Source organism: Zosterops lateralis (assembly GCF_965231275.1).
Source record: "Zosterops lateralis genome assembly, chromosome: 15".
Taxonomy (NCBI): Eukaryota; Metazoa; Chordata; class Aves; order Passeriformes; family Zosteropidae; genus Zosterops; species Zosterops lateralis.
In genome coordinates this window covers 16,054,895-16,070,406 of record NC_139775.1, presented here as the reverse complement: position 1 = coordinate 16,070,406, position 15,512 = coordinate 16,054,895, and the positions used below count along the sequence as shown (strand labels likewise).

The following is a 15,512-nucleotide window of genomic DNA, read 5'->3' as shown; positions in this document are numbered from 1 at the left end:
AGTGAAAAAGGATCCATCAGTGACTGAAACCAACAAAATCAAAATTTTGTTCAAAAAAAATTAACAATGATTCAGCCATTTCAATATCAAAAGCCATGAAATAGTAAGGACAGGACCTGCCATAGCTGTTGATGGCATGACTCTACATATAGGACAGAAAAAAACCAAGGAAAGGTAATCCGTGGTACAACTGCAACCACACACCTCAGCTATCCCCAGATTTCCAGATGTGGATCTGAGGCAGCCAGATCTTCCTGGGCTGAATAAACCTTTACTGTGTCTTTATTTAGTCATCAACCACTAAATGCAAAACAGCTCATTCCCACTACCTCTCACTTCTGCTCCCCATGTGATTTTAACAGCTGGATCCTCTGACAGTAACTGTGCTCTCCAGTGACAGTTCAGCTTGCAAAAGACAACTGTTTGCATCTAAAACCTTTTTTTTGTACAGTGTAGCTCTAGGACTTAATTTGATAATCTCATTTCGACTTCTGTAAACAACATTGTATATAAACTTACTGCTAATAAGGCTGCATTTCTGCCCTTACCACAGACCCCCAGTTCTTTATTTCCAAAGCAAATATAGTTAATTAACCCAAAAATGAATCACAGAATCATTTCAGTTGGAATGATCATCCAGTGCCACCCCCTGCCATGGGCAGGGACACCTTCCACTATCCCAGGTTCCTCCAAGCCCCCTCTAACCTGGCCTTGGACTCTCCCAGGGATGGGGCAGCCACAGCTGCTCTGGGCTATCAGCTCACCACCCTCAGTAAAAAGACCTGTCCACTGAGTACACCCGAACTACTGTGATCATTTGTGTCTGGAAACACTTGAGATAGGGAAGAACAGCATGTGGGATCTTGTAGAAGAGGGAGCTGAGAGAAGGGGAGATGGCCGAAAAGCAGCCTACCCAGGACCACTTGTGATTAGCATGTGAATATGCAGGAAAACAGCCAACTACTACTCTTAAGTCTGTAAGAGAATTAAGGGAATTTGGTCCTCAATGCCCATTAGTAAATAATTGTTCTCACTCCAGTTCTCTCCAGAATACTTTCTATACAAACCCATATATGTAAATCAGTATTAGAGGTGGCAGGAAACCCACATGTTTTGTGGGTTTTATTCAAAATAATAAAACATCAAGAGTGCCAATTATGTACCAGGAATAAATGGGATTTTCCATTCCAGAATCAGACTTGTCTGCCAGCCACTGCTCAAGGGTAATTTCTATAAAACCTGTTTTTAAGGTCCTCTTTAATGAGATTTCTCTTTCTTTAAGGAACTGAGACCAAAAAAAAAAAAAAAAAATATTCTTTACAGATTGACTGCCAAGTATTGAGAGACTGGAGGAAGTAGTAAGTCTTCACTTAAATGAGCTTAGAGTCATTCATTAATTTCATTTACAGAAAGAAGCAAGCCCTAAATATGTCCTAGAGATAACTCCTTCAGCTTGTGGATCTTGTTTCTTACATCATGTTCATAAAGCTCCATTTCCTCTGTGTCTCTTCAGACTCAAAGGTATGGCACAAAGAGAGAGCATTCTACCTAACAAAGAAGGCAAAATTTTGGATTATGTTGACAGATTTTTGTCAACCCTAAGATCTAGCCCTTTGCTTCTATCTTTACCAGACTTTCTTTTGTGCTTTCTATTGTGCAAAGCCAAAAAAGTACCAGTCTCATTTCTTATTGAGAGACACAACCCCTGAGATCTTTCTCTGCTTCTTCCCTTCATGGGGAGGAACCAGCAACGTGTATGTTCATTGTAAAAACACTCTTATGTGCCAGAGTCAGTGGCCTGAACCCAGCAAAAGGATTAATTAGATCAATGTTTACCACAAAAAAAGGCACAGAACTACCTGATTTCATAACAGTCCATCTCCCAGGTTTGAAAAGGAACTAGCCTTCATATTTTGCTGGACCACCATGGGATCACCTGAAAGGCTGCTCTGCTCAGGCCAGAAAATGGTCCCAGCACAGAAATGTCCTCCTCATAAGCCACGCTGCAGTCTTCAGAAACTACACGCTGATCTTCAGGGCCCACACTTACAGTAACACGGAAAATGAGGTACACTGTTATAAACTCTATCAGCTGCCCATGTCACCTGAGCATTCAAAGACCACTTATACTCTTCTGATGCAAGAAAACAGCAGGACTTAAGAATATGCTTAAATTCTGTCACAAAACAAGATCTAGACATTCAGGAATCCAATTGAAAAAGTATGGAGAGGACTCAGAGTGCTCCCTGAAGCAAAGCTGCTTCTCTGACTGCTGCAGAGTCCCAGCCAGGGACACAGAACACAGCCTGGCTACAGGTATTACAAATACCTTCAAAACCAGCTTAAAAATGAATTATTACATCTCTTAGGCTGACTGTAAAACAGTAAATACTGCATTACAGACCATAATATTTCCACATCATCTAAACATCAAAAGCTTAACCAAATGACATGCTTTCTTGCAAATTTCAAAGAAACTTTTTACTCTCAGTACAAAATTACTGGAGAGGAATTTTCAGCCAGAAGCAGAAGGAGCAAATTTTGTCTTCAAATTATTTGTGTGGGAGAATCCTGTAGAAAAAAAACTTATGCATTGAACACAACCCAAATAAAAGTTACCTAACAGCTGAGATTATTTTCTAAATAATCATTACTGTACTGCAGGTACATGCTTCTATCACATGTATCTCAATTTCCATGCATTCTTTAAAAAGCTAAACATTAAATTTCTGAAAGAAAAGGAGAATTTAAATGTTTCTAGAAGCTTAATACAGTGTCATTGTACCAGAGAAAATGGTTCTAACAAGATTTTACCTAGCAGATCTGCTCCTTCATCAACATCTCCAATGACCTCAGACCCTGCTGTGGAAAGTTCATGGTACAGGGAGTCTGTGTTGATGCCAAATGCTTTGTTCACAATCCCCTGTGTTGGGCTGTTGTTGGAAGCAAAAAACAAACAAACAAACAAACAAAAACCAAACAAACAAACAAAAAAATAGAACACAAAAACAAACAAAACAGAAAGAATCTTGTTACTTAGCAACATTTAAGATCAAAAATTTATCTCTGAAACACTGAGCATCTCAGACTGTTGCAATCAAAACCTGGAGAGCACATTCCATCTGTTCGCCATTGGCTGAATCAGGGAACACATTGAGTAAAGAAAATAGCGTGTGTTATTCCCCGTATCACAGAATGATTTAGGTTGGAAGGGACCTTAAAGATGACCTTGTTTCAACCCCCTGCCATGGGCAGGGACACTTCCCACTAGACCAGGTTGCTCCAAGCCCCATCCGACCTGGTCCTGGACACTGCCAGAGATGGGGGAGCCAAAGCTGTTCTGGGCAACCTGTGCCAGGGCCTCTCCACCCTCACAGCCAAGGGTTTTTCCCCAATACCCCATCTAACTCCAGCCTTTGGCAGTGAAAAGCCATTCCCCCTTGTCCTGTCCCTCCAGGCCCTTGTCCCCAGTCCCTCCCCAGCTCTCCTGGGAAAAGGGAAAAGTCACAATCAGTACCTGCTACCCGTGCGTTCCAGGCGGGGGTCCTGACACATATCCAGCTCTGGGGTAGAATCAATGATGTCCTGGACATCGGACCACTCATCGCTGCTGCCCATCCCTAGGTAAGACAGTATACATCATGTACATGTATTGTTTATTGTTTATTGGATACCAACCTCTTCAAAAGCTCAGACTTGCACCTATTCTGAACAAGCAAGATGAACACAGTGTCTGTTCACACAAGGAATTCCTGAAGGATTAACGAGGCAATTTGTGAATTATATTAGTCCCTCAATGAACTTAGATGTGACATTTTGACCTTTCCAGATGATCTCAGTAGCCAAATATACAAAGTCCATGGCAATCAAAGCATTAATTTCTTTCAGGCTGGCATTGTACACTACCTGGCAGCAAACCCAGGCTGGAAGACAAAGTCTCCCAGCCTCTCCCTGTAACAAAGAGACACAAGCACTGTGAAGTCGATTATGTTAGTGACCAAGTACCTGAGCTCCAGCTGCCATACCTATGCTGACATTCCTCATCTCCTGTGTGACCTGGACTTCCATGTTCCGGCTGTTCCGCTTTTCTCGTGCCCTCTTATTGCTCTTGGTGGTGCCATTGGTGTATTCGCTGATGGGTTGGATGCTCTCGTTCAGAGGGGTGACAGCGGCAGAGGGCACAGATGACGTGGGGGTGTTGGACTTGGTTCCAGTGGTGCTTGGCGTGGCAGCTGCTGAGGACTGCCCAGATTCAGACATTTCGTCTTGGGGGCACTGTGGCAATTCCAGGGCAGCAGAACAGAAAGGGAAAAGCACAATTATACATTTCAGTAAGTCCTATTTGCTGGTGTATGGCTGCCTTAAAGCATTATGACTATGGCTCTTGCTCACTGTACCAGTTACGTGTCCCATTGTTTGCTGGTCACACCAGGCACTACCACCAGTGAAGCAGCGAGCTCTCATGCTGAACTCAACAAGCAAATCCCATCTGTGGAAAGGGCTGATAACCTTCCTCCTTCACTACTGAATACTGGTCTTCACGAATCACACTGGTATGTGATCTCAAGAAAGGTGGCCTTATCACAGGTGAAAAGCACCTATAGCTCACACTGACTACAGTGAAAGTTGAAAGGCACTTGCAGCAAAGTAGGCCAGTGTTTCCCAAGGCTGGAAGGCAACATGGATATCGCTTGGGAAGGATCTGACGTGGCCTCTTTGAAGATCTGGCTGATGTCATTACTGTAAGCCACCAAGACACCTGGATGAGAAAACGGCAAACTGGTTTTGCCAGTCAACTGCAGAAGCAGAATGGACACTGATCTGGGATTCTCTGGCTTGTCTGACACAGGAGACTTATGTCCCCAAACCACCTTATGCAGAGCTAGGTAGGCATGGATCCAGCTTAAGAACACAGCAGAAACAGGTGTGGTCTCCCACTTCCAAATGGCAGGATGACAATACCCAAGAATTGAGAAAGGTGAGACATGAACACAGGAGATGGATTCTCAGTATGGAGCGTACAAAATGGCTCTTAGTTCTAATAGACACTACAGCCCCACTTCTTGTACCATCACCTCTTGAGGAACAGGGAGGTTTCAAGGCTTTGTCAGAGTTTTATACTGTGACCTGTGTTTGTCAATTAAAGCAGCACTGCTTCAGTCAGACAAGGAATGCCCTGACCAGCACTGTGACCTCTCTCAGACCCAAATGAGATCTCCCCAGTCTTAAGGGCAGCCCACTCTAATTACTGCCCGCAGGGAGGTGACATAATTAATGCTGAAGTTCTATGCGACAATGAGTTGCAACTGGGTGCAGTGGCATTCAGCATCTGCACATCCAGACCCAGCTTTCATCTTCACTTCTGACTTCCTGTGAAAATACTAGAGAAATCTTGATTCTGCTCAGAGGCTGCTCTGAGCCCCCCAACTTTGGAGGTGTGACACGGTTTCACTTTGCTCATCTGGAAGTCTCGTTCTCTTGTTCTAATAACAGCTTCACAACATGACAAGAAAGTCTAATATGGGATGAGTGAGAAGACTGAAAAAAAAATGGTGACTTAACCCTTTGCAGCCTTATTGTTGTTAATCTGGAATTTTATTAAGATCTTCCTTTAATTAGACTGGCCTCTGTATGCTTATCTTAGAATGCCCTGCTGCACATTGCACTGTGGAAGTCAAAGGGTTTATACTGCATCTGCGCATTCATACTGGAAACTCATTTTTTTTTAAATAGCACTACCATTAAATGCAATCCACATTTTGTATATTTTCCACATTGTCAGTCCAAACAGCACCCACATTCCCACATGAATATCCAAATCATCTCCCTGCACATATGCTGGTTCTAGCATCAAGACTGAGATGAGAACTTTGCACTTTGTCTGCTACATGTGAAAACCACATTTCCCACCTCTACTTCATATTCCTGGTTTAGGAGCTACTTTCCTAGTATGTAAAGGAAAAAAAGAATCAAATGGGATTTTTGATAATAAATAGGATCCAGTAAGCTTTGGACTACCTCAACTGCAGTTTGTCTTCTGTGCATTCAGATGTACAAAGGAACAAATATTATCAAGTGTGAAGTGCAACCATAAAACCTCTTTCCTCAAACAAAACTGTGGTTGGATGAAAGAATTCAGGGATGTTCTTGGACCCACTCTAAGTCTGTAAGAATAACCAAAGTTCAGGAGCATCTTAGCCGTGTAAGAGACACACAAATGTGTCCACTCCACTTGTCATTCCTTGTTCTTATGAACCAGATGTCATCCAAAAGCCCTGGATCATCAGTGTCTATAAAGTGATATTTGTATCAGCAATATCCTGTAACTTCTTGCTAATTGACATAATCTGCCTCTTACCCTGAACACATGAGTAAGTAATTACCCCAGTCTTTCACTACTCTTTGGTTATAGATGTGAGTTTTGTTTGTAGAAAACATACTTTATCAACCTTCCAGCCTGCACTGGAGAAATTCCTCCCAAATGTATATATTACCAATGTGCTCCTCTTCACAGCCCAAAAGCTAGTATCTTCCTTCTATCGTCCGAGTGCTCTGTTAATGATAAATATTGCACTAAAAGTAGAACTCTTCTCTCCAGCACAGGAGGCATTCTCCAAAACCCATAGCTCACCCAAAGAATAATCTCCACAGCCACCACTTACCTACAGCCATACCTGTCAACCTCCTAAACATCAACTGTGTAGTAGTGACCTCCAAAATGCATTGTAAAGGCCCAACATTCATAGCAGTCATATGTCACCATGAGAAGCCACAATTGTATGGTTATAACACTGAAAGCATAGTACATAAAAACAAAAATGTTAAGGACTTTCATCTCCAAAACACTGTATAAAATAAATGCACAACTGAATGCAAAAATAAAATAATGGTAGCAACTAAAATAGAAAATAATAACAAAAAGTAAACAAGGACACTTAAAATGTAAGTCCAGCATGGCCCCATGAAGAAAGAAAACTAGTAAGGATAGTCAGGTACCTACTGGGAAGGTGAGTCGTGTGTGAGTGATGTCAGCAAAATACCAGAGCCCTGAAGAAGAGGCAAGGGAGGCATGAGCCATACCTCTGAGAAGTCAGTCATGCAGAGGATTTAGGAGAGAGCATTTCAGTCACAGAGTGTGCAAGAAGCTTGTGGGAGAAAAATCTCCATTCCAAACTAGCAAGTCAGTCAACCACATCCTTTAATTATTCATTAATTTGCTCCATACTCAGGAAATTCTCCATAACAGACTACCCATCCAAGCCTTCCACAGCACAAGCTCCTCAGGTCCACTAAGCCTCCTTTATCCCAGCATTCCACTCTGAGTCTCCCTAACGAGTGCCAATATGAATCCCAGCACAATACATTTGGAGCAGCACACTGCTAGTTCTGCACAAAGCTTTCTTGGAACCAGATTTTTTTTGTCCGATACCACCACCAAATAACTATGAGATCCAGTCAGTAATCACAGAATGATTTGGATTGGAGATCTTAAGCATCACCTAATTCCAACCCCTGTGCAGGGTGCCTTCCCTGCCCAAAGCAGTCTATTACCTGAACTCGGACAGCAAAGCTTCCCATTTATCTGGGTTGCTGCTGCATTCCTCTGCAATGCAGATATTGGGTTACTTCTTTTGCAAGTTCTCAGTAGGACGAACTAAAGAATTATACCTTAGCAAGGCTGTGGAAGATGGATCTAACCAGTGTCTACCCAGCTCTTCTCTAAAAACTAAATCCCACTGCCCAGTTTGACCACTGGAAGGTCTGTTCACACCAAGGTGTGCAGCACTGCCTGGAGAGCCTGAGGAATAACTGGGCTTGGGCTCCATACATTTTGGTTGTGCTGGCACAGCACTACTATGAAGAAACACATTCATGCTCTATTCTCATTTCCACCATCCATTATTATGTTATTGTACTGTGGCACTGCTATTCCATAATACCAGAGCTTTCCAGAAATGACTGTAGGATCTGAATGGCATTCTGCAAGTTGCTACATTTCCCAAAATTCTGTGCCTCTAACAGTACAATAAGGACTGGATTCCAACCCTCCATCCTAGGTAAAGGTTTTTTTGATCTCCAAATTCCACAACAGCAGAGAGCTGACAAAGTGCTGACATTTGTGCTGTACTAGGCCTGGCTGCCTTACAGACATAGTGTTAAAAAAATTAACTTTCTGCTTTGTTTCCTGAGTAAACTGTGAATTTGTCTATCCATCAAGAAGGCCACTGCTGTAGAGTCCCGCATATGAAAGCCCATTCATGGAATCTAGAAACATGTAGAATGGGTACAACAAACTGGGGATTTCTTTTGTTTTATCTCCTCTTTGCCTTTACTGCCTCAATGAAGTTTACAGGATCAGTGATTCACAATTTTTTAAAAGGAGACCAGTCCTTATATGTGACACATAAAACAGCTGATGTTCTACAAATTCCAAGCAGAGTAAAGGTAAATTTAATCAGATACTTTTGAAGTAGAGCAGAAACTCTGTGAGATACCAGTGGACACACTGAGCTGTGCTTAGCAGAGAAATCAGTGGCTCCTGTCACAAGGCATTTGTGGAAAATCATCTCTAAAGAGAAGAATTTGGTGGTATCCTGAACACAAAGACTTTGCAAAGTCTCCATGTACAGCTAACAGGAAATGCAGGTCACCATTCATAGCCTAATCCGTAAACAGCTGCCGTGAGCTGTCAGCTTAGAGCACACCCCTTGGGCCTTGGGGCTCAGACCAATCTCTGAATAGTGGAGTGGAGATCCCTGAATGGCAGAGCAGAGCACAAGATGCATCAGCCAGCACCATGAGCTGCCCCAGTGAAGCTGCTGAGGATTTTGGAAGACCTGGTGCAGAAGGCAGAGCAGTAACAGTGACAGATATACTGAAGGTAGACAGTGCAAGTCTAAACCAGCAATTAGGCATAGGAGGAACGTAAGACTTTTAAGCACAGTGCAAGACTTGGGCATCCAGACAGGATAAGAAGGATCCCTTTTTCGTGAAAACAGGAAGGCCAGGAGATCAGTCAAAAATGACAAACACTTAAGGGCAAGTGCAACACAATGCCTGGCCCCACTTGCATTGCAGAACCATTGCTCTTTTCAAAGTGGAGAGAGGGGACAGGTTCCACCATGTCCTCTCCCAAATAAGCTATTAAAAAGTGAAGGATTTCTCTTCACTCAATCCCTAACTGTCTTCACACACATCCCTCTCAACTTGGGGCTGGCCAAGTAAAGAAGATTATCCCTGATTCAATCAGCATGAGGAGCTGTGTCAAATCCTTCCTGCACCATACGCCAGATTGCAGAAGAATATCCTCCAGCACAGCTACTATGGGAGCAAACACACAGGGAGAGGCTGCAAAGGGTTATGGACACAGACTGTCTATAGCTTAATGAAAACGTGAGATGTTATCAACAGCGAGAGAGTGGGAAACCCTTGCTCTGTGATGGTCTAGAAAACCTTGTAGCTGGAGTTGGACTGAAGCTGGCCGAGGTCACTCAGGTGCCAGTGGTCCAGTGTTGGGATGATCTTGGCCCCTATCTGCCCACGTACCATGCCATCAGCGAGGGGGAAGACATTCAGGGAGTTGGGACGTTCCTTCCTGCTAAAGAGACAAACAGGGAGAGAGAAGAAAGCATGTTAACCTTGTACAAGGCTCTGATAGAAAACAAACAGTACACTAATGTATGTGAAATACTAGTTACTAGAAATTGGACTGCAACTGTTACCCTCATGTGGCAGCTGTCTGAACTCCCAACTCCCACACTTCCTTGGTGCTGGCTGCTCAGTCCCATGGTGTTACTGCTAGAGTAATACCCCCTCCTGGAGAAACTCTAAGAGGAATGGGGTCAGTGGCCATAACAGGTACAACTGACTGCTCAATCAGTATGAGAAATTTGGAGAAACAATAAAGTGCAGGGAACCACCAGCCAATTTAAGTCAGTGCTTCTTCTGAGAAACATCTTGCTTTCACAGGTGTATGGAGCAGGAGAAAGGTTCCTATAATTGCAGAACAGTCCTTGTCAAATCAGTGGTGCAGCCAGAATATCTTAGTGACTATGCTGGAATGACTTGACATAACTCACTGACAACACTGAAACATAAAAGCTGCCCCAAAAGTATGCAGAGAGACATTAAACTATACTTTCCTTTTTTTGGTGATATGCAAACACATACACACTTAAAGCACAAGGAAATACAGGAGCCACCGAATGGAGAGGAAATGTGTGAATTTTACAGTCCGTGTTAAAGAGACAGAGGTACAGGGTCTCTGTAGCATCAGAAGCTGTAGAATCTTCAGGAAAGAATTTTAGCACAGACTGTTAGGAAATTTCCTTGCTGAGTTTCTTTGGAAACACCTTCAAGCCTCTTCAAAACCTCCCAGGAAAGGGGAAAGAGCAAACACCCCAGAAGAGCTAACTCCAGTTTTGCAGTCCTGGAGTTGGCTACCAAATTTAAATACAAATAAATTTAAAGTATCCTCAGGGCTGGTCTAAATTTTGAGTGCTGCACTTGCCATCATATACCCAACATCTTTTCAAGACTCAGCCAGGGCGAGTCTTAACACTTGTTAGTTCATCTTGAGTTACAAGGTGAACAGCACATTCTCCAATAAAGGTTTGCAGTAGCCAAAACCTGGGATTATGATGCTCTACAAGCAACATCCTAAAGTTGACAAAATATAACAAAACTACAGTTTGCTTGCCAGCATTTAAAGAGGAGAACCAATCTCTTTGAAGGTCCTGGACACAGCACTCCCTGCCCAATGATCAGCCAAAAGTGCCTTTGGCAACCTACTGACACTTGTTCTGCTCCACTCAGAAATCAGGCATGACTTGTTCTCTAGAGTAAAACAAGAGAGAAGAATTTTTTTTGGAATCTGAGGGAATTGCATGAAGCTCTGTCAGGGGAGTTTTAGGCTGGATTTCAGGAAAAGGTTCTTCTCCCAGACAGTGATGGGCACTGCCCAGGCTCCTGAATGAATGGTCACAGCCCCAAGCCTACCAGAGTTCCAGGAGCATTTGGGTAAAACTCTCAGGCACAGGATGGGACTGTTCAAGTGTCTGTGCAGGGACAGGAATTGGATTTGATAATCTTTATGAACCCCTTCCAACTCCGGCTATTCTATTATTCTATGGGTCTATGATTCCATGACTTTCTAAAACATTAGGGGATGTGAAGTGTAAACATTCTATCCCAGACATCTGACCCTGTTTTAGCACCAAACTTGTGTGTCTTTGGTATTTGCATGCACAAGCTTTCCCCCTGCTGTGTTATCCCAGCTCCACCACTCCCTCTGCACCCCTGAAGGAGCAAGTTCAGCACAGGTGCCAGGAGACACAGAGAGGAAATATGCCAGTACAATATATTCCTAGCATCACACTGTCACCACTCCACAGCAACCTCCAGCACTTGGATTAATGAAGTTCAGATGCAGCAATAAAATTTACCTTTTCCTCCAGGACTGGCGATGACTGCAGTGACAAACATAACAGCCAAACAGCAGCAATCCCACAAAAAGCGAGACAAAAAGAACAACCATTAGAGAGCAAATGTCATGCAAACATGCAACCTACCACAGACACAAGGTACACATGCACTGCCACCCACACCATGTGGAAGAAAGGACAAACTCATTACATCTCTTGGATGGCCATTGATACACACCACCCCCACAAAAGTTGCTGCACAAACTTCTCCCTAGTCCCATTTTCTTTTAAAATAAATGCACCCAAATTTGTTTCACAGAGCATGAGAAATTATGCCTGTTCCCCCACCAGTGCACTAAGATCCACAAACACTGGTGCTCATCCCTCCAGCTGCGCAATGACATCAAAACACACCTGTCCCAGGTGCTTGTGCACAAGCACAACAGAGCTACACACACACACACACACTCTCACAAATAGTGCAAAGCTGAAAATTAAGGAACAACTGCCATTTCCCACTTACAGACTTGGATCACAGTCCCATCATGGGCTTTTCACACACATACAGTGTTTCTCTCCAAGGACATTAGCAATATGCCACACTTAAAGGGTAAAAGACTAACTTCTTTGACATGAAAAGGCAATTCTTGATGAAAATTTTGCCCTTCACCACTGAGACTGGCAGTCTTGTAGATATAACCAGCAACACTTTTCACTGGCTAACTCTTTCATGCAATGTTAACATAAAGCCACAATTCATATTAGCTTATTTGAAAGTCAGGGAAGGAAAAGCTTTTAAGCTTTTAATAAAGAAAGAAATTAAAAACCATTTCTACTATGCGGTCCAACTCAGGAGTTGGACTTCAATGATCCTTGTAGCTCCCTTTCAACTCAGGATATTCTATGACTCAAAGTTGGCAGGTGCACACAGGACTCACTCTTTAAAAGAGGGATGCCCTAAGTTTTCTTTTGCCTATAGCACTTTTAGATTTTACTGTGTAAGCACTTCCATAGATATATTCTTACTCCCAGAAGTGTAAGTTGGGAGAGAAACAAGCCTAACACATATATCCCATTCCACCTCTAACACTAGGATCAGATCACACTCTGGGAGCCCACTCTGGATTTCCAGACTGTGAGGGATAGAAGAGAAGGAAGAAAAATAGTCTGATATGTCCTCTCAAGCTTTCTACACCCCTCATGCCTGTCTCTTCTGCCTAGGAAGGCTGACATCTAGCTTTTTTTTGTTTTACTCAATTGATTCCTGTATTTTAGACCATCTATTTCTTGTCAGAGCCCAAACACTGCAGGGAGGGAGGAAAGTCCATTTCTTGGACTGACAGAAAGCTTCCTCTGAAAGAACAGGTGAAAAAAAATCCTGTAACAGCTATTGCATTTAATTGCTACAGTTTTGCTGCCTATCCCACATACAAAGACACGTACACACACAAACACTTTAATTGACACCTCCATCCATTCTGTAGATAAACTTTTACACATCACCTAAGAATATAAATGTGTTTTCTAGAGGTCTCATCAATAGAAGCATGATAAAACCTCACCTTTGTAAAACAACATACAAAGCTCCTCACCATCAAGTACCCACAACTCACCCAGAACCCATTAAAAGAGAGCTTCAGCTACAATCCATGTCCCCGGGAAAAGGTCCTGCTCTGTTTTCTCTCTCAAACACGCACATTCAGTGTGTAAGTTCCCAGGTGACACGTGTTACATGGAGAGGTCATGGCCCTACCTTCTCCCAGGTACACTGCCCTCAGTTTGGTTATTTCCAACTTGCTGCATCTTAGATCGCTCAATGTGTTCCACGTAGGTCTGGATCATCTGTGAGGAGAGAAAAAATCCACGAGGCAGACAGATGAGAAGTAAAGTCTCATTTTCTGCTTTAGTTAATTTTCTCTGGCATCCATTTCCAATCCCCTGGGGTTTTTTGCAGACTTCCTTGTCTTTACTGTTGCCTTCTAAGCGGATAATGTAAGTGAATGGTCTAACCTGATAGAAAAAGCAAATAGTGAAAGAGCATATCCCAAAACAACATAAGCCTGGAGGCTCACTGGCAATGGGAGATGAGGTACCAAGGCACTGTGCGCAGTATCACAGAACAGCTGAGATTGGAAGGAACATCAGTCCACTCTCTGCTGCAAATAGGGCCACACAGAGCAGGCTGCCACCGGACCCCATCCACGTGGCTCATGAATATTTCCAAGGAAGGAGACTCCAACACACCTCTGAACAACCTGTCCCAGGGCTCACTGTCCTTGCAGTAAAGTAGTTTTTACTGCTTTGTTCAGAGTGAGCTTTCTGTGTCCTGGTTTATCTCAGCTGTTTCCACTGGGCACCAGTGAACACAGCCTGTCTCCATCCTCTTTACTTCCTCCAGTCAGGTATTTCTCATGTTCCTAAAGTTCAGAAACTCTAGTCAACACTAGGATTGTAAAGCCAAGTTCTTTGACATGATACAGTCATGTAGATATAGACAAAGAGTTTATTTAGAAAGATGATATCCTACCTCTGTGTGACGCTGATGCAGAGCATTATACTCCTTCTTCATTTCTGATTCACGTTCTTCCAGTCGAGAAACTGCCAAGAGAAGATCCCAGCTATCAGCTAACATACACCTGGCTCTCAAAATAAATTGAGAAACAAAGCCTATTTTTTAACAAATTGATTTACACCTACTGAATAAAACAAACAAAAACAGAATTGTGGGATTTGGTCTTTGTTACAAACTTAGCTCATAGGTACCTGCATGTTCCTAATACCAGCAATTTTGCACCACAAATGCAATAAACCCGAAGTTTTTCAGCAGTAGCCTGCTGCCCTGTAAGCATCTTAGTTTGGCAAAACAATTTAAGTTGTCCTCTGGGACTGGCTCTTCCGGCTGTTAGAGGAGCAGGAGTACTGGACAAAACACCAACAAATTCTTAGGGGAACTTCAACAGCTGGACATATTAAAGAAGTATTTGTAAAAACAAAGACACTAACTAACTAATGTGATGATTTTTATCAGAATGGAAGATTCTACAAAAAGAAACTGGAAACCAGGTTCGAAAGGCCCAAATCTTGCACCTTGCATCTGGAGAGACTGACCACAAAAGAGAAGAAATGTAGCCTCTACTAAGTTAGTGTGGGTACATCCCACCCTTTGGAAAGCTCAGAATTTTACATCAAAGTAAGGGACAACCAGTTATTTTGTACTTTGCACAAGTTACATTAAAACAAACAAAAAAAAATTATGATTATTTTTAAAGTAGCACCGTATGTGTGTGGAAGGCATGTGTATAATGGTGTATGGTGCACAGTTTTGCTTACTCTGGTCAGCATAGTTTTTTGTCTTCAGCTCCAGCTGTCGAGTCTGAAATTCAAGGTGTTCCACTTGGATTTGTAGTTCTTTCTTCTCCTGTTCCAGTGCATCTTCAAACTCTATGAACTTCTGCATAGGGAAGAAGTGGAGAAGGAGGCAGATTAAAGCTTTGTTTTACTCCAAAAGAAACAGATATTGGTAAGAATGTTTTCTGGCAAAGACTCCCAGAGAACCAAACACATTTAAATGCTCAGTAAAATTATTTTGTTTAATTCTGCACATGAACCAATCTGCACTGCTGAACTTTTAGGGTAAACCCCATCCACATTCCCTATTGCTTTTACTGGAATTACTAGCAGAGACACTGCAATCATCATTATAAACTGGATCCTCTCTGCGGATGACTGAAAGCCACATTATTTATGATTCTTGTAAACTTTTAGAACTGTTCAGTAAATTCCTGGGAGCAGTGACTCAGTTTGCATCCCTACATACCTATATTTATAGAAACAATCAAACACGCTTTAGCCACTTCTTGTTTCCCTGCACTCAGTGCTCTGCAATGCCTTTAACCTCTAACTGGGCTTTTAACTTCATTCCTCTTCCTGCCCAAATTTAATGTAATAAGGGTTTGGGTTTTTTCCCACTTATGGTTGTTTTGCACGGAATTTTCTAGAAATAGCACCAATGCCAATACCTTTCTTCCGCTATAAAAAAGTCATGTCAGAGGCTAAACAATTACTTTTTAATTATATTTTAAGATTGTT

General features: G+C 42.6%; 1 protein-coding gene across 13 annotated transcripts in view; it reads right to left on the bottom strand.

Moving 5' to 3' along the window:
- Nucleotides 1-15,512, bottom strand: part of MAPK8IP3 (mitogen-activated protein kinase 8 interacting protein 3) — a gene marked incomplete at its 5' end in the record, with an annotated part of 50,713 nt that overhangs the window by 26,360 nt on the left and 8,841 nt on the right. For 10 of the 13 annotated variants that reach the window (XM_083872600.1, XM_083872612.1, XM_083872605.1 and 7 more), the window contains 8 exons: nt 2,815-2,933; nt 3,518-3,620; nt 4,026-4,275; nt 9,547-9,598; nt 11,445-11,468; nt 13,177-13,265; nt 13,951-14,021; nt 14,754-14,874. In XM_083872600.1, coding sequence (XP_083728726.1) covers nt 2,815-2,933; nt 3,518-3,620; nt 4,026-4,275; nt 9,547-9,598; nt 11,445-11,468; nt 13,177-13,265; nt 13,951-14,021; nt 14,754-14,874 — 829 coding nt within the window. Of the gene's footprint in view, nt 1-2,814; nt 2,934-3,517; nt 3,621-4,025; nt 4,276-6,662; nt 7,369-9,546; nt 9,599-11,444; nt 11,469-13,176; nt 13,266-13,950; nt 14,022-14,753; nt 14,875-15,512 lie in introns of those variants that run through there. The other 3 variants (XM_083872606.1, XM_083872602.1, XM_083872603.1) reach the window with 3 other exon arrangements.